This window comes from Heliangelus exortis, chromosome 16, assembly GCF_036169615.1.
Source record: "Heliangelus exortis chromosome 16, bHelExo1.hap1, whole genome shotgun sequence".
Classification (NCBI taxonomy): domain Eukaryota; kingdom Metazoa; phylum Chordata; class Aves; order Apodiformes; family Trochilidae; genus Heliangelus; species Heliangelus exortis.
The window spans coordinates 5673491-5697052 of NC_092437.1; the positions used below are offsets into that span (position 1 = coordinate 5673491).

Here is a 23562-nt window from a genome sequence, read left to right on the forward strand (position 1 = left end):
GCAATGTGTAATTCTATAGCTCTGTATTTGAAAGACAGAAATGGTGCAGTAATTGCATTTGAGAAGGGAAGAAAGCACATATGGAATGCACCTGTAGGTATGTGTGGAGCCTTATTGAGTTTCTTGTGGAAACAATGAATAACTGAAAAAGCTGTTGTAACTACTAAACAAGCTAGCAATTCCCAATATGAATTGTTTTTTTCAAAAAAAATAGTGTCTATTCAGTCTTTAGGTCATTCTTGGACTTTAATAACCTATGGTATAATGTAGTACTTATTACTTCTTATAATTAATAATAGTACTCACTGAAAACCCTTCAATGTGACTCAAAATCATAATTTTTAAGTTGTTATATTTTAGGTATCTTTACTGCTGTGGCCATGTGGAATATTATCTGCCTGTGCTTTTGTCTGTTGTAAAAAATCTTTTTATCTGGACAAAAGTCTTCTCTACTGCTGTACCTCATAAAGGAAAGCAGAATTTCTCCTCCTTAATGTCAAAAGTTGGAAAGGATCTTTAAGATGATCAAGTACAACCCTTAATCCAGCCACTGCCAGCTCACCACTAAAGCACATCCCTAAGCACCCCATCTAGACTTCTTTCAAAACCCTCCAGAGATGGTGACTCAACCACTTCCCAGGCAGCTTGTTCCAATGCCTGAAACCCTTTCAATGAAGACATTTTTCCTACTGTCCAATCTAAACCTCCCTTGGCATAACTTGAGGTCATTTCCTTTTGTTCTGTTACCCAGGAGAGGAGACTGACCCCACCTTACTACAATCCCCTTTCGAGTAGTTGTAGAGATTGAAAAGGTCTCCTCTCAGCCTCCTTTTCTCCAGACTAAACAAACCCAGTTTTGTGTGGTTTTCCAGTTAATATTAGAGTTGTTTTTCTAGGTTTTTTAAATTAGTTTACTATTAATGCTCATGTACCATGATTAACTATAGCTTTTATAGTTGTTAATCATCTAAATCAATACCTACTTCTGTCCCATTAATGCACTGGTTTGATTTCTGTAAATAAATAGCTGGTTTATTCCTATTGTATCACAATATAGTTGAGTGCTGTGTTTCAATTAAAAATCTGGACAAGGGTAGAAATGTACTTGCAGTTCATGCTTACCTTTTTCTGACAGCAGCATGATGTAAGAATTATAGATTATCTAATCCAAGTTTAGTACAATTTTGAAATTTCAGAGCAAAGCTCCAGTGAATAAAGATTATTCAGAATAAACTAGTATATAGAAAGTCGTAAGATTACTTTAAAAAGCCTGACCTTAAATCCAGACTCCAAAATCCTCAATTATTGTGTCAGGGATTTCACTGCAGCTGTGAAATTATGTTCAATTTCACACCCCTCCAAACTACAAAATAGGAGTCTGTGCTACTGCAAAAGTTGAGTGGGATAGTATAATTAAGTCTTTGTTATCTTTCTTATTAACTTTTGCAATATTTATGTGCTATAGAGCTCCCTTTCTGTTTGCAATGGAGTTTTCTTTCTAAAGATTCTGTCCAAGGCTAATCACTGTTCTACTGCTGCTTGTTCTTTCTTCTGAGCTCTTCTGCAATCCCAGTCCCTGTGGAAGTGCTGCAGGTACAGTGCCTGTACCTGCATGTCTGAGAAACATTTGCAGGAATAATGGTCTGCTCTGTAAGCTGAGAAAATTCTTCAAGAAAGCTACTGCCCTTTCGCTTTGTCCTGTGTCTTTGCAGATGAGTAATCACATTCTATTGTTTATTCTTCTGAAAATACACTTCTCAAGAGCAGCATTTTTTCCCATGCTTTGATAGTGATTGTGGAGTATGGCCTCTTCTAGCTGCATTTGAGAGGCAATATAAATACAGAAGTATTTGCAAAGCAAACTTGAATTCTGCAAGATATTAGATAATAAAAAAAAAGGGCTCTGATCCCTAGAACTCTGGGAGAGCCTCACAGATTTTGAAGTTAGCAGTTTTCAGATGGAAGGATTTTATTTCTAGTCGGTGAATTTGGGAAAGGCACTGCTCATTTTACAGCTTCAGATTGTTAGTGGTGAAACAGAAATGAAGATTCTTACCTCTGTGAATTACTTTCAGAGCTGTAGATAAATCATGGCATGTATGAATGGGGTTGTACTATTCTCCTAACCTGTGTGGGAATCTCTAGTCTTCAAGGAAGCTGAATAGGTCCTGCACTTCTGGCAACGTTCCAAAAGTAAACAGCACTTCTGCTTTCCTCAGTGTATCTTTGCTAGGAAAGATATTTAAGTACTGGAGTTCTGCCATTGTTTCCAACGGATGTGGATGTTATGATTAGCACTGAGTATTTTGAGGGTAAGGTGTGCTATAAAAACTAATGAGTAAAGCCCTAAGGGTTGGATAGACTATACGACAGTAATTAAAGATAATTGCCATTAATAGAAAAAAGGAATAGAGTAATCATCTTCGTCCTGTTCTAGAGACGAATCTCAAATGGACCAAAAACTCTATGTTGATAAAAAAATCTTTTATTTATCATAAAGGTAATTTTAGTATTTAAAATGCCCCTTGGACTCTTCAAATTTGCATTTAGATTTCAAGAATTACTGCAAAATTGAATTGTCAAAAAAAAGTCAAAAAAAAAAATTATTTCCTTAGATGAAAAAAATGCAGCTGTGGACTGGATGCAGGTAGTAACTTTGGCATACTGTAACTTCATTAGATAAAATCAAGGCTTAGAAGTACTGGGAAGCTGTTACCATCAGCCAGCTTCAAACCATGACCTGCCTAGCTGGGGTATTTTGGTGTAACTGGTTTTTTAATATCTTCGGTGCTTCTGTTTCCAATGCAAAAAATGTAACAGAATGTGAAGTGGTATGGAACAATATGTGAAAATAACTCACACAATCATTTGGATAGTTGTGCAGATACTCTTGGACTAACCTCTAACTCATTTAAGTCCAGATCAAATCATTCATGACTATAAATCATTCCCATATGAGAACTACCCCATGAGTAAGATAAATAAATCTACATAATCAAAACCAGGACTGCCACTAGGCTGCAGTGGTGGTGTCAGAGGGAAGGGACAACGGAGTACAAACTATATTCACATGAATTGTTCTTTCAAATGAAACACTTCAGAACAGCAAAGACACCTGCAATGTTTCCACTATTGCTGGAAATTACAGGAATTTCTTCTCCAAGAGGCATCTCTCACAGGAACCTCATTTAACTGTGGTGACTGGAAAATGCCAGAGCACAGATGCTTTATCTCTTGGAAGATGCAGAATGAGAATGCCAAGAGACAGATGGTCAAACCATGAAAGTAGCTTGTCATGTTTGTGGTCCATTACAAGAGGGAATTACAAGAATTCCATTCAATAGAATTACAGGAAAAATATGTTACATTATTTTTTATAAATACTTATATTTAATTTGGCACAATTCTTAAATCCCAAGCATTTTAGCTAACTTCCTATAGAAAGCAAACTTTTGCCTCTTAGGTAAATGCTGTGAGTGTTTGAACCTTTCAAACTTTCTGCTGCCTACAACCACTTCTGACAGATGTCTGGATGAGTTAATAATCCTAGATATACTGAAACACCCAGAAGCTCAATTTACACAGATCCTTAATGATCCATCCACAAATGTTTGTAATCATTCAAGGCAGCTGCCTGTTTCTACCAAAATTCTCTAAAGAACCAGGGTGTTTTACAGAAAGAAAGGACAGAGTTGTGTAGATATGCAAGGAATTAAAACAAAAATTGTGTACAATTAAATTTAAAAGTTTATTTTTAAGATGCAAATCCATAAGATGTTAGACATTTGATCTGTTTTGATAGAATGAATGGTTCAGGGTTCACACTGCTGTATGACAAACTTTGAGTGCTGTCACTTATGATCTCTCCCCGCCCCCTTAATTACATATAAGGCACTTTACAATGATGTTAAGCCTGTATTTGAATGAGATCTCTCTTTGCCTGTATAGAAGCAGGCATGACACAGAATTGGACAAGTTTCATCTCTATAGTTTAGAAAAGAATGTTTTGAGAAACTGGAACAATAACTGGTCAGCAATACCATTTGTAAGATGCTGGTAACAGAAAACATGAATAAATACTAAGAGTAATGTTCTAATGGCTCCACATCTAAAACAGTTGATTATTTAAAAAATATATTTCAGGTGCTAACAAGATATCAGGTGAGGTTCTTCGGGAAGAGAATTGTTCAGTCATGAGAGATTGAGCTACTATGCATGCTGTATAAAATACAAAGCAGTGTAAGGAAGGTAACAAGGATCATTGAGGTAGAAACAAGATCTTAAGAGCCTTGGGTGGATGCAGGCAGATTACTAATTAGGCTTGTTTGTCAGAGAAATGAAAAATTTCCAGAGGAATTTTTCAAGAAAGTGATGTTGGGATGTTTTATACAACATAACATGTTCCTATGGCTTTTAAGTGAAATGCAAGCTTGATAAACATCTTGAGGCTGTTTTCTGTAAATTAATATGGAAACAGTGAAATCTGCAGTATGAGAAACAGATAAACCACAAAAAGTAGTGAGAACTATTATGTGTAAATACAGATGAACATTTGAAAAATAAATTGACTAACAGGAACTTTCTGCACAGCTCATGTTCTAAGTTATGCTGTTAGATAACCCCACAATGAAAGTGCTTAAAGATTATGGTTTCTTAAAAAAAAAAAAAAAGTCATACCTTATTCAGGCCAGATGAAAAAAAAAACCACCAAAAATGTTGGCAGTTGTGAAAAAAAAAAAAAAAAAAAAAAAAAAGAGTTGTTGAAAGATTGTACTGAACTTACTCTTGCTGAAGGCCTCTCTGTTCCATACTCTGTTCCCAGCATTTCTCGAAAATTAGGAAAGGGGTGTTTGGAACTTGTGTGGCTTCCAATGAACCGTGTTTGTTTTGAAATTGCAGTTTTTCACACTGTGAGGCAGGCATGATAAAAGCATTTTTGAAACAGGCACTGCCTTTTGAAAAAAAATATTACTGATTGTGTTGCATATGTGGAAATAAAGGCTTTGAGAACTGTATATGAAGAAAATGCATGTGACTGGCAAAATGTGTTTAATCAGTTTCCTCTGTTAGAGTTAGGAGAACACACTTGCAGCATCAAATAAGGAACTGTTGCAGTAAAATGCCCATCTCTGGAATCCTTTGCTGGGTTGCAAAATTGAGACAAAGGCTCAGTGCCCACATCCTCATCCTCTGTAGTGAAGCCACCATGGAACAGGTTGCCTGCTGCTACACTGCATGCTGCCATTAGGCAGTGCAATATCATACACAGAGTCGTCCCTGTACTGTCTACGTCATTTGTATAGGCTTTTTAAATATTAATTTTAAAATGGTGCTTGAATGTAAAAGGCTTCTAACCAACTTATTGTTAAGGGGCTAGAACTTCAGTTCTTTTAAGTCAACACAACTCCATTTATGTTGATAGACATCTGCAGAAGTGTGAGTAAAGGTATCCACTTACTGCTGACTGAATGATAGCACAGAGTAAGATGTTTAGATGCCTAAAGAAACAAAGCTGCAGATGGATTTTTTTCAGATGAGCTTATGTATATGCTCAGTTTCTGAAAGTGGTGCATACTGAAAATGATGAGCAATCTAGTCAGTTATAAAATGGAGAGAGATGAAATAAGATGAAAGAACTAAGCTAGAAGACTGATCTGTGGAGTGTTTGTTCGATGCCAGGATTCTTGGGAGTCTAGGCTAAACCCAGTAAGAGCCCAACAATTTGTTGTGGTGTTTCCCATGGCAGAAAAAGAGCTGAGACTTGAATCTCTTCCTAAACCTCTGTTGAAGCTCCTCTGGCTTCTATCAGTGTGGGTCACTCACTACAGAGGTACTTTTGGAGTGCAAATCAAGGCACGCTTGCATTCCAAAGCACTTCTGAAAATCTGGGAAGTCAAAACACTTTTCAAAATGTGCTTTTAAACAAAGTTTGGCAAGATACTACTGCAAGGTAAACAAAGTTCAATATGCTTTATTTAACTTCCTTAATGTATTTTAAGTCTCTCAATCCTGACGTGTCTTTGTAGTGTAAAGCTCTCCAGATCAGGTTATAAGTATATATTTTCCATTGTAAAACTCTAGTAGAGAAAACAGACATTGTTTCCCATCTTATCTGTTAACAATTTTGCTTGATTAGTATTCCAATAGATTTCAAGCTGTGGATTTAAAGATTTAATGTTCATATGACTAAAATTTGTTCCTTTACTAAAAATAAATTTTAGCTACGTTACTCGTTCTTATGTTAGCCTATATTTTACTTTTCTCAAGACATATCATTTTGGATTCAAATCACCTTGAGCCAAATTGTCACAATCGTCCTCTTCAATCTTTCACAGTAGAGTTATTTTTACCTAAGTGTTCTGAAAAACAACTCCTAAAAGCAACATCTTGAGTGTGTGTGAAAGATGCTAGATTCTGCCAATCTTTCAGGTTTGAGTGCCAGGTATCTGAAAATATTCAGGGTGGATCTGGTAAAAAACATATCCCAGAACTGTAACCACCATTTCTTTTGGTCCTTAGAAGAGTGTTATAGGGCATGTAATGCTTGCATACTTTTCTTGTAGCAAGAGAAATTCTTACAAGCTCTTTTTGCTTAGCTGTGCTTGAGAGAAAAGCTAAGATGTCAAACTTGGGGATTTTAAAATCATCAAAAGCAATTCATTTAGCCTCTGCTGGCACATCATGTCAGCAGTTTCATGTGCAGAAAAAAACCCCAAATCAATTCTGCTGTATCTACTAAATGGAGGGTATAGTAAATACCATTTAGCACATCTTTAAAGCAGATGAGGAATGACTTAAGTTATCATAGTTTAGCCAAGAGAAAATGACTTCTGTCTGTATGACAAAGAACCCTCAAAATCTATTGCCTTCTCCCACTCATGTACGTGGTAGACTTCAGTGTATTACAAAAAACCCCTAGTATAATTAATAAAACAAACTATTTTAATTTGTTTAGATTTCTTTATAAAAAGGAAACATCCTTCCTGGCAAGGTCAACTAAAAATCACTAATTTCTTCCTATGTGCCTTATTTTGTCAACAAAAGGATCACCAGAAGAACTTGACTCCCAGGTTTTACAAGCATTTTATAATATATGGGAAGAATTAGAATAAAAGAACGGTATCCCCAAAAGCTGGCACAGCAAGCAAGGAGCTGCCATCTGCTTTGACAGCTGCATTCACATCTCCTCTCTTCCTTTTCCTTTGTGGACTAGAAAACTGAAGTTCTTCCAGATCTTCCTTCTACATTGTTTTATAGACTTCTGATCATTTACTGTTCCTATTGCTGTTAACAACTGAAAACTGAACTTATATTAATGGGAAATAGATTGAGCTATGCAACTCTGACAGAATTAGAGCAGTTACACATAAATGGATCTTACATGGAATGCAGTAAGAACTAGGACTAGTTGTTACAAAAGTAAACACAAGTGTCTTAAAAAATATCACAGACCAAGAATAATTCTGCAGTAAACCTAACTATGCTAACATTGTATGTTCGAAGAACATTAATTTCTGAGTTCTGCAAACAATAATTTTATGCTTAATCATATCTTAAGAGGTTTCTTACGATTAAAAAATTTATTTCTATTTTAATTTAAATTTTTGTATAGTTTTTAAAGAATAGGATTTCAAACTAGCTTAATAGCTTCCAGTTTCAATTTAAAAATAGGTAAACTGACTCCCTAAGAGGTGGGCAATATTAATGGTGACATTTTCTATAAATATATCAAATTGGGTAAAAACAATCTTGCTGAAACAATTCTACCAGAATACTTGAAATTTGACTCTAGAATGCAGCACATTGTCAGGTACATGCTGTGGTTTATAGATTTATTTTGAAATATCTACAGTAAACTTTAGATTTTCCCTCTGTGCTTAACAGTTGCTTCCCATTTTCCTTCCCTTGCTGTACTCATGACAGACTGATGTCTACATCAATATAATGTTTCATTTACTCTGCAGTGTCACAAACTCAAACTACTTGAAAGAGGAATTCACATAGAAACAAGTGGGATTTTTCTTGAAGAAAAAGTACAATAACAACACATAGCCCACTACTCAAGGGCTTAATCTACCTGCATGCCAAAGAAAGAACTCAATTTGATTTTTTTCTGTGAAAGAGTAAAAGTATGTGGGAATGGAGAAGGTGTGAATCCATCTTCAAATACAATATTTATATGGAATTAACATGGGGAAGGCAGTAGAAACCCAAACACAGACTGAATAATTCATCTAAAAAATGAACTGTATCAGCCAAGAAGTCAAGAAGTCATTGACAGCCTGTTTAGCACTGGGATGTGTTTGCAGTTCCAGAGAAAAAAATAAATGGAAATTACTGAAGCTGAAGTCCATGCACATTGTTCACAGAAAGTCTGAATAATCCATTGCTTCCTCATTTGTCCCAGGATACAAATTAGGCTAGATAAGGGCTACATTTATAGCAAAGGGACACAAAATCAAAATGTAACTTTTTATGCATAATTCGTATCAAATAATTTTTAATATGCTTTCATACTAAATTCTTAGAATGTCAGGAGAACTATCAATCTCTTTAACCAGTTTTTTTATGACCTGAGCATACGCATTCAGGGAGAGAAAAAAATTCCATTTGGTGGTCATAAATTAACATTAAGCATTCTTCATAACAAATCTCAATTATTTTTTTAAAACTCCAAAACTCTATAGTGTCTTTTAAAAATTATGGGAAAATAGTATGTGAAGTGTTTTTATACAATAAATAACCTATTCTCTATAAATGTACAAAATCATTTGTACAGCAAGTAAGAAACTAATGCAAATGCAGTAATTGAAAGATATATTTAATTTTATAACTATAATAATTTATTTATGAAATATATCCACATATATATAAAATATATCATATATTTTGGCAAAGACCTCCCTTTCTTGTTTCAAACAACATCTATTACCACTGTTTTAAGCCTTTATAACCCTTTTTACTGTTGATCTCCATTTCTGTCTTGTTCTCCATCTTTCTTCTGATGAAACATAATTAAATGTCATCAGGTTACAGTTTAACTTATGTGCCCTGGGGAATGTCTGTGTGAAGCTCGGTCAAACCAAAAAAATATCTGTGATGTCACAAGTAAGGGATTTCCTCTCTTTAAATAATATAAAACAGGATTTGCAAAAGTTACTTTTTTTTTTTCCTACCTTACTCTTGCATCCTTCTACCAAGAAAGACTGATTTCTGAAGAAATCACTTACATTAAAAAATGTCCAGGGTTGGATATAATCCTTATTGCTAAGTTTCCAAGTTATTCAGTGATGACGTTTCAGTGAAGAGATAAAAATAAATTTATAGTACCAGCAAAGATGGTTGTGTGTACTGTGGGTGACAACACATGTAGGGGCTTACAATAGCACATGGTCTGTTAGTACAGTAAGTTACTCTGATTGTATGAAATTTCATTTGAAGTTCCACCGTCCTACCCTTTCATCATTAGGAAATTCTCTGGGATGAGTAACTGGAGTTCTGTTCATCAGCTACACTGCACCCCTAAATAGTGACTGTAAATGTTTTTGAACGGAACTTTGAAGTGCAGGAATAATTTGTGCCTAAATTAGGTAATCTATGAATACTCAATGTATACTTTTAACTTGCTATAGTTTATAATAATATTTATGTTAGCCATCCATATTTATTCTGCATAGATACTGTCACTTAAACATCTGCCACAAAGTTACAATATGATGATTCAGGCTTGCATACATTACAAGAGAAATATTTTGTAGCTGTTTATTCTTAGTGAGAACCCATGTATAGGTAATCTCTCCCTAACTCATCACATTCTCCAATTACAGTTGCCTGCATAAAGCTGCGGATGGATTCTTCAGACATACAGCAAGCAGTAAGTGGAACAGTGTGTTTCTATCAGACTTTTAAAAATTATATAGAGAAATGTTTCCTGAAACTTTGTTTTGCTGAACTTTGGATCTGCCTTTGAATTTGTCTTCAACGCTGATACATCCCCTGCCAGGTTACATGGTAAGGCTTATCCTTTACTGAGGCTCTCGTCAAGGGAGCATGGGAGAAAGCTGCTTCATACAGGTTCACGTGCCCTCAAAGTGGTATTGTTGCAATGAAAGTGTTGCATACTGCTGAATTCTCCACTGGCATCAGACTGAAGCATCAAGTTTGTCCATCTCAAGGGAGAGTTGTAGTTTAAGTTCTTGCTTCTGAGCTTCAGCAAATAAATGTTAAAGCTTTAAAATGAAAAACAAACAAACAACAACAAAAAAAGGCTTTATTTTTCATAACCAACTCCCTGTTACCTGACAGAGCCATGGTTCATCCCCTTGATTATGTGTACAGAGTGAATGCCACCCAGTTGTCCAGCTTTTGTGTAGCAACAGTACTAAGGGTAGATTTGGAAACGGAACTGTTTGAAACTGGCTGCTAGGTCACACTCATGTCTTTATAGCCTGTAGCTAAAATACATCCGTTTTTCCCTCCAAATACATTTTCCACAGTTTGTTCTGTTTCTTTACTTTGACAATTTAAGCTTTACTGAAGCACTGCGATGGGACATGTAGCTTAAGTTGTGGCAGTGCTAAATGAGCAAAAAGATGACAGATGCAAACAGTCCTTGCCCTAGAAACAAGAGGAAAAAGGGGAGACTGCTGGCAATCCAGCTTTTGAAAGAACTATACGAGCATGAGGAAAGTTGTAGTAGTTCTGCGTATACTAAAGGTTGTTTAAAAAAAATAAACAACTATTGGGCCAAATTCTGCCTTGATTCAGCAAGAAGTTACAATAATCAGTTTCAATAACTCTAAGTTGTGCAAAGACAAAGAAAATTTATGGAAAATTAGTATTTCTCTTCAACATTAAACATCTATAGCATACCTGACTGTTCGGAATCGTCCATACTCTGTGCTACTGAATGAAAGTGTCCTTCTCTTCACTGCATTGGTCTCTCTCCTCTACCTTTTTCATTGATCCGTGATTTCTGCAGAATAGAGATTTCCTGTATTTGTCACTGTGTTCTTATCAATCATACTCTTACAGAGCCATTCATAAAATGATAATGTCATACACTTCATTAAACTAACTAAAACTTAAAACATCCTAAAATTATTATTCATGCCCCTAACTGAACAGATCTGTTTCAAAAATGCCACATAATAAAAAGAAACAACAAAAAGAAAATTCAAAGCAGTACTGTACTGCATCTGGCCTCTTTCCTTCACCTATTAAACTCTCAACTCTAACATGAATTTTCTGGCTTTTGTTCTTCCTGTTCCCTCCCCTATTCCAATTAAGCAGGAAGTGAACAAGCATCTGTATAAGTGCTTGGCTGCTGGCCAGGGCTAACCCATCCCAACTGGAGATTAAAATCTTATTTAAAAGCAATGCATTTGTAAGTTGGTTTCATGTGATACATGCAACTTGATTAACTTTTCTCCATGAAAGAGTCAAATCATGTAGAGAGATTGCAATATTAAGAAATGATACTCACCTTCTTCTGTCTGGCATTCTTCTGCAAAACTGCATACACTGTTTGTCATGAGCATCCAAACAAGAACACCGAAATGACTGGAAAGTACTTTGATTCTGGCCTATAGACCTTTTGCCTCTAAAACTGCCTCTGTAGTTAGACAGCCCATATGGAACAGTCCTCCTGTTGTGAGAATCACAAATAGTGTATATTTTAGGAGCAAATGAAAATATTTCATATTTTTTCTGTTTTAGAAAATATTGATGCAAAGCAATAAATAGTGACAAAAAAAAAAAAAAATGCTTATGCTTATGTAAGAATTTCTCCCTGTTAAGAGCACACCTTCTCATCAACCAACTCAGGTATTCACAGAATTATGAAGTAGCAGACAATCAGATCAACTGGCAGAATTAAAACTGGCAACTGCACTGGCTATCTAAAAAAAAGTTTATTACATAACAGCTTAATACAAATACATCCTCAGGTTATTGCTTACTCCCTTATTGTGTCGTTTACCTCCCACAAATGAATAAAATTTGCTACGTTCATTGCCATAGCTGGCATGAAGTCAAAAAGGAGCTGTGCTGATATCCACCATATAAGTACTGTTGGCACCTTCATGATTCAGAGCCTGATTTGCCATTAATCTTCTCAGTGAGAAACAGAGAATACTGTCAGTGTGATTCCTTTACTGCATCGTTTTGGTAACATGACCCATGGAGTTATAAATGTGAGAAACACCTAGATAATCTTCCTCATGTATCTACTAGTACTTTTCTGCAAGAGATCATAGTCTGTACCACAGAGTACCAGGAAATACTAGGGGGTAGTTCTCTTTACTTCCCTGCAGTCTGGCACACTTTGGTCTCTAATGGCTTATAATTAATATTAGAAAAGGACGTAATTTATCACTGCCTGCCAACATCCCCAAAACTGTTGAATAGTTTAGACCTATGTCATAAATTATCTTCCTACAAGTTATTAAAGAATCTCAGTCCATAGCTGGCGTACACTACACATACTTCTGAAGACCCACAGAAGTTCCTGTGTACTTGAGGGATGTGCAAAGCAACCCTCAAACCCAGTGCTAAAAATCTGAAAAGACTCTTGTTCAAAAGTGAGAAACAGGAGTGGAGTGGTGGAAAAGGCAGGGAGAGGAAGTAGAGAACTGATCCAGAAGGGTTACAGAAAGGTTACAGAACAAAGCCTGAATAATCAGTTTGGAACCACTAACTTCACATAATTGTGCTTTTTTCATTTGCTTTCATAAAAAACCATCATTAGGCTATTAATTGGAAAGCTGCAGATTTCCCATTTTCCCACACTCGTGGTGGGCTGAAAGGTTCAGAAATGTTATTTTCTTAATCTCTGCAATATTTTTGGACTGAACTTTTTTAACATCAGTACAGTTCATGCAAAGCATTTATTCAAACCTCTGCATTTACAGTACGAATCAGCCTCTACCAGCGCATCTTGTCTTTCCCAGCCTAAACCACAGCACAACTGTCATATACAGACTTACAAAATCCAACAGAAAGATAAAAATTCACAAGCAGTCATGTCAGAGACCATGAGATGGTCTTTCTCCAGCAGTTGCTGGTTTGCCTTGCCTATATGCAGAACCTGTTACATATTTGCACTACTTCATTCGATGGCTATGTCTAGATACTAGAAGAGACAAAAAATATCTCTTAGAAGGCTTTAGGACTTGATTTTGGCCTTCTCAATCATCTAAAAAGCTTTTTGTTGTCTTCAGGATTATGGGGAAGTCCCATTTTATAATTGAATAGTATTAATAATTCTATACTGCCATCTACTTTACGATAATGAATGATAAATGGATTATGTAGCTAACTTCTGACATAAATAATTGCTATATGTTCATACCTTTGATATATTCATGGTTTTAATGAAGTAGTGGCTGGTATCTAAAGACAGAAACAATAGGAAGTTTTGGTATTTTTTGAGTGGCAATCCTATGAAAACTGTCTGGTAAAATTCTGTTATTCAACTTCCTCTTCAGATTTGGACTGAAATTAAAAGATTAATTTGTCTTGATCTAGCCAGATATGAAAACCCTATTTCATGGCAGATGGTCTGCCAACGAATAAAGAAGCTTTTTAAAGCTTTTGCAGATGTCACCACACATTGTGCTAACAAGACAAAATGCTGTAGCATGCTATTCTCATTATTTAAAGTGGTTCCTTGTTAAAAAGTCCACTTTTCCAAAACACAATACTGTTTTTTCTTACTCTGATTCTCTAAATCAGGATCTCTGCAGGACTGAGCTGCAGTCTGCCCTTTGTCAGAGATTCTGCCTGAATAGCCAAAGAGGGAGAAAGGCACATGTTTTATACCTTAGTTGCTGCAGTTTGCAAAATAACAGACCAACTAGAAGTGTCATCAACTTCAATTTTACCTTAGTGCACCAGCATGTAAACTACAGTGGTTGAGGAGCAGGCCCTTTACCAGTCTGCTGCCTTCACTAAGTGACAGTCGATGCCAGCAAATGGGCAGGGTGGAAAATATAATAGAATTATGAGTGACAAGAACCATGAATCACAGCCCTAAGCAAAGGAGGAGACTGATATTTTAGATGCTGCTTCTGATCTTTCTAATGAGGTGCCTTTTGTTCTATGAAACTTTGAATGTTTGTAAGAATATGCTTCATAGCTTGGAAAATGTATTCAAGACCACTTCATTCTCAGTGGTCCAGAAACGCATGCCAATGCAGTGACATTTTCAAGTGTAAGAGTTTCAACCAGAACGCCCAAGCAAAAATGCAGATGATGAAAATTTTTCAGAGATGGAAATACAGTAATTCTCCCAATATGCCTGCTTTTGATTTCTAATCCAAAAATTTAAGCCCAAAACATAAAAACATCAATAGCAGCCCAGAGTCTTGCCAACAGTATTCTGAAAGAGCTAAAAAATATAGATGTTTTGATGTTTCCTTGCTTGTCAGTAACTCTGATGCAACTCATAAATCTCAGCATTTAAGCAAATGTTAGTGTGTGTATGGTTATCATTCCAGCAGCTGAAAATGTTAGGATTTCAAGTTAGTTCATGCCTCTTTCTCAGCACTTCAGAAGTGAGAGGAGATGCCGAAGAGATTCAGTTGAACAAGTATCAGAAGCATTTGCCTAGCAGCATGCTTCATCTTAGATTGTTAAATGTGATTAGAAAATGCTGCTCTTTCTTTTTTTTCTTATGGAGCTGCAGTGCTGAGGTTCAAAATGAGGGAAGCAGAATCACAATTTCTATATGCTGAATGGGAATTACTGTTGATGTGTAATTGTCACCAACCATTTGTGTTGCCCAGAAGTCTTTTTGCTTTTGATTTTGATTTCAGGTGTTTTCTTTAGTCAAATGTCCTGACTTTTAGTATACACGGGGTAGTTTGTGTCTCCACAGTTAGGATGAGGAACAACTGCCCTAGGCAGAGGCAGACTGGTTGGCTAGCCATCTGCTAAGGCTTCTGGATCCTGAATAATCAGCTCCCTTACATGCTGTGTTCTTTGTGGTTATGACTGGGTCCCTGGCTGAACTACTGGCTAAGAGCCATTAACAAACTTTTTGGAAACTTCTATAAAAAATCCAGATTAAAATTTTTTTGCATTTACGTTTCACTACAAATTTTATTTCTGACCATAAGCTCAGTATGTATCGTATCTTCCTTTAGGAGAAGAAAGTTCTAAGGCAGTGAAATGGGTTTTCACATATTTAAGAGCTATTCTGTACTGTGTGTTCCTTTCTGCCTTTCTTCTCTTTGAAGTGGAGAACAAGAAAACCTATGCAATTCTGGACCAGCCTTTCCAAGGTACTACTTAGAACTGGTTTCTGTATGGCAACATACAAACTTGAGATTTATGTGGAAGTAACCCTCTTTTATAGAGTTCAGTTACCAGTACAATTACTGCAGCCAGGGAGTGGGTACACAGAAGTCTGCATGCTCAGTTTTAAATCCCTTTCTAAATTACAAGTTTGAGTTTAAGGATAATTTCTTTGTCAGTATGCGCTATTTGTTCTTTATTCTGTATGCAAACTCTCCACTACCTGGACTTATTCCATGTGAAGATATTCTAAATTAGTCCAGGGAACAGATCTGTTATCTGAAGATCATTCCATGTATAATATGGAACAGCACAAAGCTAATCAAAAGAACAGTGTGTTCTTGTCACTTGAAACATTCTTTTGATTTCTGCAGTGGAAGGAACATACAGCCATGTTCAGGTTAGCCAACACTTCTCCTAGAATTTTAAAAGAAAAGAAGTATAGACCTGCACTTCAAATAGTCACATGCTGAAATAAACTAGACTATTTCTGTACTTTGTGTGCACAAAACAATCACAAATGCTCTCCCACTAAAAGTCATCAAGCTCTTAAAGCAAGTTTTTGCCATTAAATTAACAGAGATAGTCATTTGTTTGTTGAAAAATACAAAAACTACTGAGTCACAGTGAAACATTTTGAAACAATTCTGAACCAGTGATATCAGGGAAAATTTCTCACAGAAAAAACTGCCCAACGAATGACTACTACCTCCAAGTCTAATTTGCCTAAGTCTTGCTGTCCTCGTTACTACTTTACTGAACATTCAGAATTCAGGCAGACAAATCCAATTGGTTTATTTTAATTTTTGTGTAGTGTGGCTGAGTTTCTCATGCTATGTTAAAATTGACCTATGAGCTGCTATTATTTTCTACTTTCCCAGCCACTTAAATACAGTAGATACCTTCAGGGCACTTGAGTGTTTCAGCCAACATAAAGGGATGAGGGGGTTGCAGCAATCATCTTAGATGCTGTGATTTCAGTTTTCAGCAATATATTTTCTGGCATGTATCCAGGCCAGCAAGGCTCCCAGCAGTCTCCAGTGTTTTCAGACAGTCTTAAAATGTATGAGATCCCTGTAAGGACCACTGAGAACAAAGAACACGGAAAGGCAGCAAGTTTAACATCCTCTAAGTCAAACAAAATGTCTCCAGAATGAAACATGCTTGTGGGGAAATAACAGATATTTCTGACTATATTTTCATATACAGCTACTGCAGTACTATTATGAAGCTATGTGGATAGAAGAGGTTATTTGCTGCTCTAAAAGCTGGCTCCAACTCTTTCTGAAATAGGCATATTTTTTAACAGAGTAGTTCACAATAGATGTACTTCCCATACTATCCCTTCCTTCTCATCCTCGTCATAATAATTTATGAAGTAAAACACATTCTTCAAAGAAGTGCCTGACTTGTTGGTCTTCTGTCATCCTAAGCACATGCTCCATTCAGAGAAGCTGTACTTTTTCCAAGTAGCTTTTTGCAATTAAAATTATTTTCAGAGGAAACAAACTTTTAACCCTATGTTAGCCATATCTTTACATACTCAATTTAGTAATAGTCAGTGATCCTAGACACCAAACAGGCTCTACCACCTACCACCCCAAAAGGTGTACTTCCACAGTCTTACTAGATTTGATTTAACCTTCACTTTTCCTTTTCAGTCTTAATCTGCAAGTAGTACTTGCTAATTTGTGAGGACCTTACTTATAGCTAATTAGTTATAGCTAACTTGGGTAACAAGCTAAGGATAGCATACACCTGCTTCATCATCCAGTGTCACTGACTACACGAGTTCTTTGATTTCCCTGCTACTGGGACTTTGTGGTATCCAAGTTAAGTACTGTAAAACAATCTTAAGGCTTTTAATCACTACTCATCCTGCTCCTGTAGTTGCCCAAAGGATGCTACATGTTTTCTGTTTTAAATATGATCAGAAAAATATCTGAGTTTTTGTATGAGAAGTTGTTTCCAGATGTTAAGATTGTTCTTTTTAGACTTCAACATTCATGCTACATTAGGACATACAGTGCATGTACATAGTCCAAATTTAGTAGCATCCACACATCTAAGACAAACAGTTTTCAGTGAACATGTGGATCCTGAAGTCTGCAAAATGCAGGGCAAACTTCATTCAGAAAAAAAAAAATCAACAGGAGATTCATCATTTCACTTTTGGCACTTGGTTCTGATGGTTAACCATGCGAACTGTTTAACCGACAGATCAGCTTCCTTATTTGAACTGCCTGGCTTGCAGCCACCATTTTATCATCATGTCTTTGTCTAGGAGGTATTTTCAGTCTGATCTATTAAGATTACAAGCATATGCTTAATTGTTTTGCTGAATAAGAGATCTTTAGCTGTGTGCTTTTATTTCCAGTAATGTATGGCACATCATCTATATTTATCTAATGATGCAGATAATGCTCACAAAATGGGGTAAATGTACTACTTTGTAATACCACTTAATACCTGTAAGGATGAAAAGCATTTTATATTATGTTATGTGAGCTTCCATTCAACAAAATTTAATCCTCAGTGAGATGCAAGTAACTAAAAGCCATTACAAAGAAAAAGTCAGACAGCAGAGCATGCAGTTAAAACAAGAGTATCCAATTCATTGTCCTTAAGTCTTCTCTTTTTAACAACATCCCAAGACATCACTTCCTCTGTATGAGCAAAGCAAGGGGTGAAGCAATGATACAGTACAAACTGTTTCCATTCAAAGCTGGCTTTCTGATGGTGACTGAAGCCCGCAGTGAGCAAAAATCTTTAACTTGTAACTGTTAGAGTTGATTGTATGTGGAATCAGCTGCTGTTGTCTGTTCAGCTTCTTACAAACCCTGGACCGCAAGCAAACCCATTTGTTGGCATTTTCAGAAAGAGCTCCCCCCAAAAAAATCAAAGTGTTCAAAAAGCTTTTATCACCCTAGCAGGTGGTAACATTAGGTCTACAGATTTCTACAGAGGAACTATCTGAAGTCAACCCAGTGATAAAGTCGAATGGCCACTTAGGAATATCTCATTTGTTTATGTTACAGAAATAAGTTTCTTCTTTACTAAAGAAACAAAACACCACATCCTTGTAATGTCACCATGTTAACCACACTGTGAAACACTCACCATATCCTCTACCAATATATCCCTGCAGAGCAAAGCAACAGACTACAAGTTAATTCTTGACTACAAGCTTTTGTCCTGCCACTGAGGAAATAGAACACATAAGTGCAGAACATCAAAGCTGCAAACACAAAGATGTAAGATCACACTCTTCCTTTCACTTTGCCTATCCAATTCTACTGACTAAAATCTTCATGTAATTGCAAGAAAGGACTCTCAGATCATTGTGTAAGCTGCTCTTTATAACGTGATCACAGAATTTCATTCTGTTACTCTTTTTTTTTTGACCATAGTAGCTAATACTGACATAAAATGTCATCTAGAAAAAAAACCCAACACTTTGGCTTTGATTTAGACACTTCAAGAAATTATTGTATTTTCTGCTTAGCTTGAGTGAGCAAATACCTTTACCAGTGTGGATCTAATACTCCTTCAAGAGTGTCGGGATTAAAACCTTGCTAAACTTTTAATTAAAGATCTCTCAGGTATCTTTATCTCACATGATATTGTGTCCTGGTATCAGTAACTTTCTTACACTTGTCATCTTTTAGTCTTTTACTAATAATTCTGAGCATCTTTAAAGCTTCATGCAGCAATGCCATTAACTGAACCACATTTTGGTTGTTGGACGCACAAGTTCAGTTCATACTGAAATATAGGACCCCTTCAAGGAAGCATAGATCTAAAAGAAGTCTTGCTGGTATTTTCTTCTTTAGCTGACAGAATTAAGCATCAAGTTGTGGCTTCATTACATCAAAAGACCTGTTTTTAAATATATCTGTAGCTATAGACCAAGATAAGCTTAATTAATCACTTGACAAAAAGATACATTGCAAACTAATTCTTGAGTAATCAATCTTATCAGTGAGAATAATTTACCAGCTTTTAATTACCTTATGCAATCTTTCTCTATATCACATAACTGCATTACTCTGTTCTCACCTACCTGACTTTCTTTAAGTCCTCTTTTCCACTTAAGGTTCTCAGTGTTCCCAGCATAAGACTCACTATGTGAAAATAATGCTGGTGGCCTGGGCTAACAGCAGTGGTTCATGGGAAAGTATAAAGCAATATGCAAATATGTGCAGAGATAATTTCTCCTTGGACTGGCAATAGCTGCTGAGAGTCACAGGCTGCATGTTCTGCAATTCTGTGCTTTTCTGGAACTGTCACCTTGCTGACCTACATGGTTTCTCAGCAAAGATAGGGATAGACTCTATCATCAGTCTAGCTCCAACACTTTCAATAAAACATTTTCCAGAAAAGGAGAGGCCATAGCCAATATTTGCTTTGAATATTAAGGAAAAGTAAGAAAATATTAAAGAATTTGTGACAGGAATAAAGACATAACTCAGGGGGAACAAGAAAGGAAAAAAAAAAAGCAATTGTAGTGTGTGATGTAGGAAATAAAACAAAAAGATATGATAAGTAAATAAGCAAGGAAACCATCACAATCAACAGATATCAGGAAAACCCCAATCTTTTGCAGCATCTTTCCAGCTTCCCAGTGTTTGAATTAAAGTTACATTCTAACCAAATATATAGTAAATAAAAATCTTTCAACAACACATACAAGAGCAACATAAATGCCCCATTTACAAACAGCCAGTCTGTACACACCCAGTGGTTCTTCCATTTAAAAGAAGTAGCATAACTTTCTTGAAATATCAGATTTGCAGGCCTGATTTCTCTCATTCACATCCCTAAATCCCTTCTGAGCTAGAGACATCATTTCAGATTGGGCATCTGGACAGAATTAGTGCCTGTTCATTCAAATGTGTGACATGAAATCTTAAAACTGCTTCTGGTACCCTGAACACAATCCAAAATATTTGAAGCTACATACATGCATATTTCAGGGACTACCTCTGTCCCGACATATAGGAACTTACCTAGGAAGAATCCTAGGATTTTTAAAAATCTTTCAACGTAGAGGGAGATTTGTACACCTACTTCATCTGTTAATGGAGCTTTTTCCTTTAATTCTTTACCTTGCTGCTTCACACCAGGCAAGTCTCAAGAAACAACTAGGGAAGCAAAGCAGCAAGGCAGCCCAGCTCAGAGACCCAGCTCTGCAGTGGGGTAGTGGGGGCAGATTTACATACCTGAGAGACTTTCTTTTATTTTATATACAACTGACTTCAATTAAGAAAGCAGAGTCTTATAGATCCAATTATTTAATATCTGCATTATTACACATATTTCTAATGCTATAGGTATAATGGAAATGTTATTTATATTACTATTCATTAATTTCTGCTCTTTTGTAATGTTTACATTAAACTTTCAGGTAAACATGACTGAATTAATGCTACTTTTCCCACTGGAATGAAAATTTAAATTCCTGCAGACTTAAAACAGGGTATCCTTTAAAAAAAAAAAAGAGGCTGGTGGTTAAAATTAGCAGAATTTTATTTATTCAGTGTGTAGAGGAAAAGGAATGCCATTCCTCTGTTTTCACTGATGAGCTCTGATTTAAATATACTGAGTCATAAATATTTGGCTAAAATAATTCTAAGTAATCCCAGAATGGATTAGTGCAGGTATGGAACTCAAACAACTGAATGACTTGTGTGAATACATGACACTTACAGGTTGGTAGAAGTTCAAAAGACTTGTCATCAGACATGGCCTCTAGCCAGGACACACACATGAATTTACAAATTAAGTGCCCTAAACCCCATTTGACTTATCCTATTTTACTGCTACTTGCTATTTTTGTCTTCCTTCTGTTATTTTAGCCTGATGAAAAGTTTTGCAATTCATTCAAAGGCAGATCCAGGTCAGTACATATGTTCCCAAACTGTAGTTGGTGGAATACTTGATGTGTTTCAAAGTGAAAAGCAATCTGGTTTTAGATTAATCTGATCTGATCATTTTTTAATGAACTGATTGCTGTGGTTGATTCAGAACTGAAACCTTTGAAAATCTTTACAAGTCCTTAAGACTGCTTTAGTTCCCCAGAGAGACAGGATATGTACAATGGTCTAGGAAAAGGAGGCCTCTAACCTTTAGGATGTAGGCAAAGTGTAACTCTTCCTGGATAATTTTTTTCATTAATGTTAGTACCAGACCCTGCTTTTCTGCATACATGCTCCACCCCTACACAGAGTTTCCAGGTCATGGGAAATGTTGTTTTCAAAAATTGCTTTTATTATGAGTTGAAACAAAAACTTATGTCTGCCATTCCTATTAAACATAATTGTAAAAGACGTTCTTTTGTAACATCTCAAATCTAGTATATTGAGGTTTTCAAAAATTATTATTTTAATGTCAAAGTATTTTTTCCGCATGATTTTTTATCAAAAACAGTACCGTTGCACACACACTATTTCTTTCCCAATGACTGGTTTATTCGAAACAGATTTTTCCTACAAAGTAACTGCCCCGTGACTGTTTTCCCTCAGGCGACACACAACACAGACACATGCTGCGTGCAGCAAGGTACATCTGGACAGCTGTGCCTGTGTGTGCAGGGATAGGGAACGTAGCGCCCTGCGGATACTAGGACCGCCGGCATTGCCCGAGGCTCCCCCAGCCCCACCGGCACCCGGTGTGTGAAGCCGGGCAGGTGTGAAGGCGGCGAGGCAGCGGCCCGACCCGGCCCGCCACGCCGTCGGGCTCTCTCGGCTCCCCGGAGACCCCGCCAGCAGAGCCTGCCCGCCCCCCCAGCCTCCGCTCCAGCTGCAGAACCCGGGCTACCTGGGGAGCAGGGCGGGCTCCTCTCGTCCCCCCCTGACCCCGGCGGGGCCCGCCTCTGCCGCGGGGGTCCCGCCCGTTACCGCCCCGCGGCAGAGGCCAGGCCGCCGCACAGCCCTCTCGCCTCCCCCTCCCCGCGAGGGTCGCACCCCTCGGAGCCCGGACCGCCATTTCGCGTCCCGCCGCCCGCCCGCACTCACTCGGGGGTGTTGATCCAAATGATGTCGAGGTGGCAATAGTAGACGCACTCCTTGTCCTTGTAGGTGTAGCAAGTGCAGCGCCGGGCCCGCCGTCGCAGCGCCCCGCCGTCCACCTTGGCCCTGCCGCCGGCCGTCAGCGCCGCCGCTTCGCTCTCCTCCCGCTCCTTCTGCCCCAGCGCTGCCGAGCGCGGCTCGCCGCCGGCCGGCACCAGCGGGGAGCGAGGCCGGGGCAGCGCGGACCCTGCACCGGGGGAAGGCAACAGCAGCGCTCAGTTCCCCCTGGTCCACCCCAGCGCCCCTGTCCCCGCGCACCCCCCGCACGGGGAGCACCCCCCCCTTCCCGGTGCCCCACAGCCCCTTTTGTAACAGGATCCGAGGCGTCACTAGTCCCTGGAAAGTTTCAGGGCTGTTAAAAGCACCGTTATGTTTATATTTACTGCAGTCTGGTGGGGTGCAGCCGAAGCCCCCGCAGGCTTGGGGTGCATCGCTAGCGAGTGCTTTGTGTTCAAAGCTACGTACGGCCAAATGATGGCTTTGGCGCCTGGTTACTTACCACACACCGGAGTGGGCTATTGCTTACAGCCTTTTGGAAGAAGAAGAAAAAAAAAACAAAAAAAACCACCCTAGCCTTTCTTTGTGTGCATGCGTGGAAATGGCAGAGAAAGAAAGAAATTGTTACCTGCAGTCGATGTAATTGTAAGTCCAAAGAGGAACAATAAACCCAGCTCCATTAAACCCAAATTGCACGCCTGTTTACTGCGGGCAAAGGTGAACTGCAGGGGCGACTGAACTGTTCCAGGAGGAATCACTTCAGGTTGGAGGCAGGGAATATCCTAGGGCTGGCGGCACAGGCTGCTCCCCGGAGTTAGTTCCCACACGGAGGTGTGATTAGTGGTTCTCCCTTGCAGTTATTTTCCTTCAGTGCAGACTTAGTCCTGAAGGGGAGAGTGTTGTCAAAAGACGGGAAGATCCATCGCTCGGCTATTCCCACACACACCTCCAACCCCCAAATCTGATCAGAAACCGGAGCTGCTGTTTTCCAGCTGCAGACGCCTCCCACCCGCGGACAGCCGCCTGCCTCCCCCGGGGCGGGGGCGGGCACGGCCCTCGCTCCCCGCCCCTGGCCGCCCCCTGCTTCCCACCCCGGCAGGTAAAAGGCCGGGGTAAAGCTGCACATCCTCCCCAGGAGCGGGAGGCACAGCTCTTTTGTTGGTGCTAATGCTGATCTTAGTCCATGCTTTTAAACGAT

General features: G+C 38.1%; 2 protein-coding genes and 1 long non-coding RNA gene across 6 annotated transcripts in view; 1 reads left to right on the forward strand and 2 right to left on the reverse strand.

The window, feature by feature from the left end:
- Positions 1 to 23562, reverse strand: part of TUBB1 (tubulin beta 1 class VI) — a 340778-nt gene that overhangs the window by 234254 nt on the left and 82962 nt on the right. The gene's annotated exons all lie outside the window — the stretch shown is intronic.
- LOC139803736 (uncharacterized) overlaps positions 1 to 23562 on the forward strand; it is a 93258-nt gene that overhangs the window by 16519 nt on the left and 53177 nt on the right. For 2 of the 3 annotated variants that reach the window (XR_011729145.1, XR_011729146.1), the window contains exon 1: positions 8138 to 9874. This is a non-coding gene — a long non-coding RNA (uncharacterized lncRNA). Of the gene's footprint in view, positions 1 to 8137; positions 9875 to 23562 lie in introns of those variants that run through there. The other variant, XR_011729147.1, reaches the window with a different exon arrangement.
- Positions 3725 to 23394, reverse strand: EDN3 (endothelin 3). Its single transcript, XM_071760163.1, has 5 exons — positions 22993 to 23394; positions 22314 to 22554; positions 11486 to 11647; positions 10873 to 10975; positions 3725 to 10229 (listed from the first exon to the last, which is right to left on the reverse strand). The coding sequence occupies exons 1-4, from the start codon at positions 23042 to 23044 to the stop codon at positions 10903 to 10905; spliced, it is 528 nt and encodes a 175-aa protein (XP_071616264.1). The 5' UTR covers positions 23045 to 23394; the 3' UTR covers positions 3725 to 10229; positions 10873 to 10902.

What these genes read in the sequence shown, in the direction of transcription:
- EDN3 (XM_071760163.1), bottom strand. Translation starts at nt 23,044, where the DNA reads ATGGAGCTGGGTTTATTGTTCCTCTTTGGACTTACAATTACATCGACT. An exon ending in TACAATTACATCGACTGCAG is followed by an intron (nt 22,555 to 22,992) that starts GTAACAATTTCT and finishes CCCCCGGTGCAG; the next exon opens with GGTCCGCGCTGCCCCGGCCT. An exon ending in AGAATGCCAGACAGAAGAAG is followed by an intron (nt 10,976 to 11,485) that starts GTGAGTATCATT and finishes TCTATTCTGCAG; the next exon opens with AAATCACGGATCAATGAAAA.